Raw genomic sequence first — 3,003 nt, 5'->3', positions numbered from 1 at the left:
TGTTTGTGAAGGTTGAAATAGCTATTTGAATAAGCTTGTAAATAACCCATATTTTTGGTTAGTAGTTACATGTATCTAACAAGATGAAGCGACAACGCGGATTGAAAGAACACACAATACAAATAATACCTTAATGCCTAAAAGTTCAAAAAAACAAAATAGTTTGCAAGACAAACTACATAATGAATGTGAAAGCTATTTGAATAATGAGATTAATTTAGGACAATTTTTAAATAATATAGCTAAGTGTACAAAATATTCGTTTATATTAAATTTATTAACTATTATTTTATTTATCAACTATTTTGTATGAACATATTTGTGGGCTTAGTTCATTTTTATTTCTAACATATTTTTTTTGTTTTCTACGTATTATTTAAATTTAAAATGTAGACGATGGTTAATTATCAAAATTATAAATAAACATTGTAAATTTGCAAAATTTTAAAAAAAATCTTAGGACCCCTGAAAATTAAATTTTGAAGAGTACCAGTATTCCAGGTTTTTAATTTCTTTTGTTATAAATTCTATGGACCGTACCAATATTCCGAGCATCATCCAAACGTGGATGATTCACCAGCTGGTTCATTACAGAACCTATTTGCTTGTGTAACAACATATGTAGCAGCTCTCAAAGCATTAAATCAACCCGTTGAGCACTGGGATGCAAGGCTTGTAACAATTGTTACTCTAGATTGGACAAGAATTCTGCTCAGGGATGGCTATTGCATCAGATAAACACCGATCTACCGAAGTTCTCCGAATTAGAAAAATTTTTGGCCAGTCGATGCACAGCAGTAGAAGGTTCAGAGGTACTTCAGAATAAACCTGTGAGGTCATCAGCTACTACTTCAAATATAAATGTTTCGCATTCCGGAAAAAGGGTACTACTTGATGCTTGTGAAACTGAACGTTGCTCTTGTTGCTCTGGCATGCATAGATTATTCTATTGCGATCAGTTCAAGGAACTGTTAGTAACTGATCGACTTACGTTTCAAAGGCAGGACGCTGATTTAATTGCCTGTCATCAAGGCACACATCTAAGATGTGTAAATCACTATATTCTTGCCATGAGTGCAAGGGAAAACACAACACATTGTTACATCTTGAAAAAGGGAGAAGTCAGATTCCTACTCAACCGAGTAGAGAGGAAAAAACCGCTCCAGAAGCATCATCAAAAGTAGTAGTATCTGCTACACGCATCTCAGCAGCTCAACTTGGCCATGTTTTTCTCTCGACCGCTATCGTTTATGTACGAGACAAGTTTGGAAGGTTACATGAAAGCAGGGCTGTACTTGACAGCGGATCTCAGATAAACATCATCTCCAAAAATTTAACAACTCTACTTCAATTACCAGGAAGGAAAAGTTCTCTTCCAATAAGTAGAATAGGTGCTAATCAAGTTCTTGCAGCAGCTTGTATTGACTTAAGGATTCAATCCAGAACGATTGATTATAACGTCGACTTAACTAGCTATGTACTACCAAGTATCGTCTCTGATTTATCTACTTGTCCCACACCTGAAGGAGGATGGTGAATTCCAGAAGATTTATCCCCAAAGCTCGCTGATCCATCGTTCTATAAAAGAAGACCGGGTGATTTACTTATAGGTGGTGGCATTTTCTTTGACATCTTAGGAATGGAACGAAGGCCTCTTAATTTGGAAGCATTATGGTTGCATTGCACATGCTTACTCGGTATTAGTTCCTTTGGTGCGTCTCTTGAAACTGATTGGAAGGCTCTACATTTAGAGGACGACGCGATCTATGGCCACATGTCGAAACCAAATCTCAGGATCTTAGAAGAAAAGGAAGTTGTGTCACATTTCCAAAAAACTGCAACCCGCAACGATGATGGCCGATTTGTTCTTCAATTACCAATCAAGGCAAATGCTAATAAATTAGAAGACAGTGTAACAATGGCAACATCGCGCTTTATGAGTGTGGAAAGACGAATACAAAAAGATCCGTACTTACACACAGAATACATTAAGTTTATGCAAGAATACTTAGAAATGGGTCACATTCAGGAAGTTTGTAGTGAATTATCTATTCCTTTAAATGCATACTATTTGCCACATCGCGCAGTTCAAAAGACCTCAAGTCTAACTAAAAAGGTGAGGGTTATTTTTTATGCTTCTGCCAGATCTTCTTCAGGTATATCACTAAACGATATATTAATGCGTGGTCCTTCAGTCCAGGAAGAGTTGTTTGAGATATTGATTCGGTTTAGAAGGCACCAGCATGTAATAACATCAGACATTGAATAAATGCTCAGGCAAGTCGCCATAGCTGAGCCTGATTGGGACCTTTAACGAATTTTATGGAGAAATGACCCCAGAGAATCTCTTCGTACATATAGATTAGTAACAGTTACCTATGGAACCCCTCCAGCATCATATATGACTACTCAATGCCTTGTTAACTGGCTGAAGAATTTAGTAAGCGTTATCTGAAAGCAACAACAGTCATCAAATAGGACTTCTATATGGATGACTAAATGACAGGCAGTGATACCGAAGCAGAATGCTGTCAGTTACAACAAGAAGTGAGTACGATTCTGAATTTCGCCAAGTTACCGCTCCGTAAATGGTGTTCAAATTCACAAACTGTGTTACAGTGCATAACTAAAGAAGAGCAAGATCCACTATTGACTTTAAATATAAGCGAAGATGATACTGTTAAATCCATGGGACTGTGTTGGAAGCCGATTGCTGATGAATTCCGCTTCCAAATAACAGATGAATCCGAAAATTATAAACTTAGTAAAAGAACATTGTTGTCGCAATGGAATAGAAACTTTGATCCACTGGATTTTCTTGCACCGGTACTCATCAAGGGAAAAATATTCCTTAAGCAACTAAGGCAGTTGAAAATTGATACGCAGTTACAAGAAGACTTTCAAATAAAATGGCGTTCATATTACGAAGAATTACAAACTCTCAAAAACTTATCAATACCACGGAAAGGTATATTTAGTATAAGTAAAAAAATAGAAATTCAT

General features: G+C 36.3%; 1 protein-coding gene across 1 annotated transcript; it reads left to right on the top strand.

The window, feature by feature from the left end:
• The first annotated feature begins 1,639 nt into the window (after positions 1-1,639).
• On the top strand, positions 1,640-2,269 carry LOC107170085 (uncharacterized). The gene has a single exon (XM_015520104.1). It carries the CDS (start codon positions 1,640-1,642, stop codon positions 2,267-2,269), a length of 630 nt encoding a protein of 209 aa, XP_015375590.1.
• The last annotated feature ends 734 nt before the right edge of the window (positions 2,270-3,003 follow it).

This window comes from Diuraphis noxia, unplaced genomic scaffold (genome assembly GCF_037042655.1).
Source record: "Diuraphis noxia isolate RWA-SAM2 unplaced genomic scaffold, SU_Dnox_SAM2 contig0003, whole genome shotgun sequence".
Taxonomy (NCBI): domain Eukaryota; kingdom Metazoa; phylum Arthropoda; class Insecta; order Hemiptera; family Aphididae; genus Diuraphis; species Diuraphis noxia.
This window is presented reverse-complemented; position numbering and strand designations above follow the sequence as displayed.

Bases quoted from the DNA above. Each gene is read 5' to 3' on its own strand.
- LOC107170085 (XM_015520104.1), top strand. From the start codon at position 1,640: ATGGAACGAAGGCCTCTTAATTTGGAAGCATTATGGTTGCATTGCACA.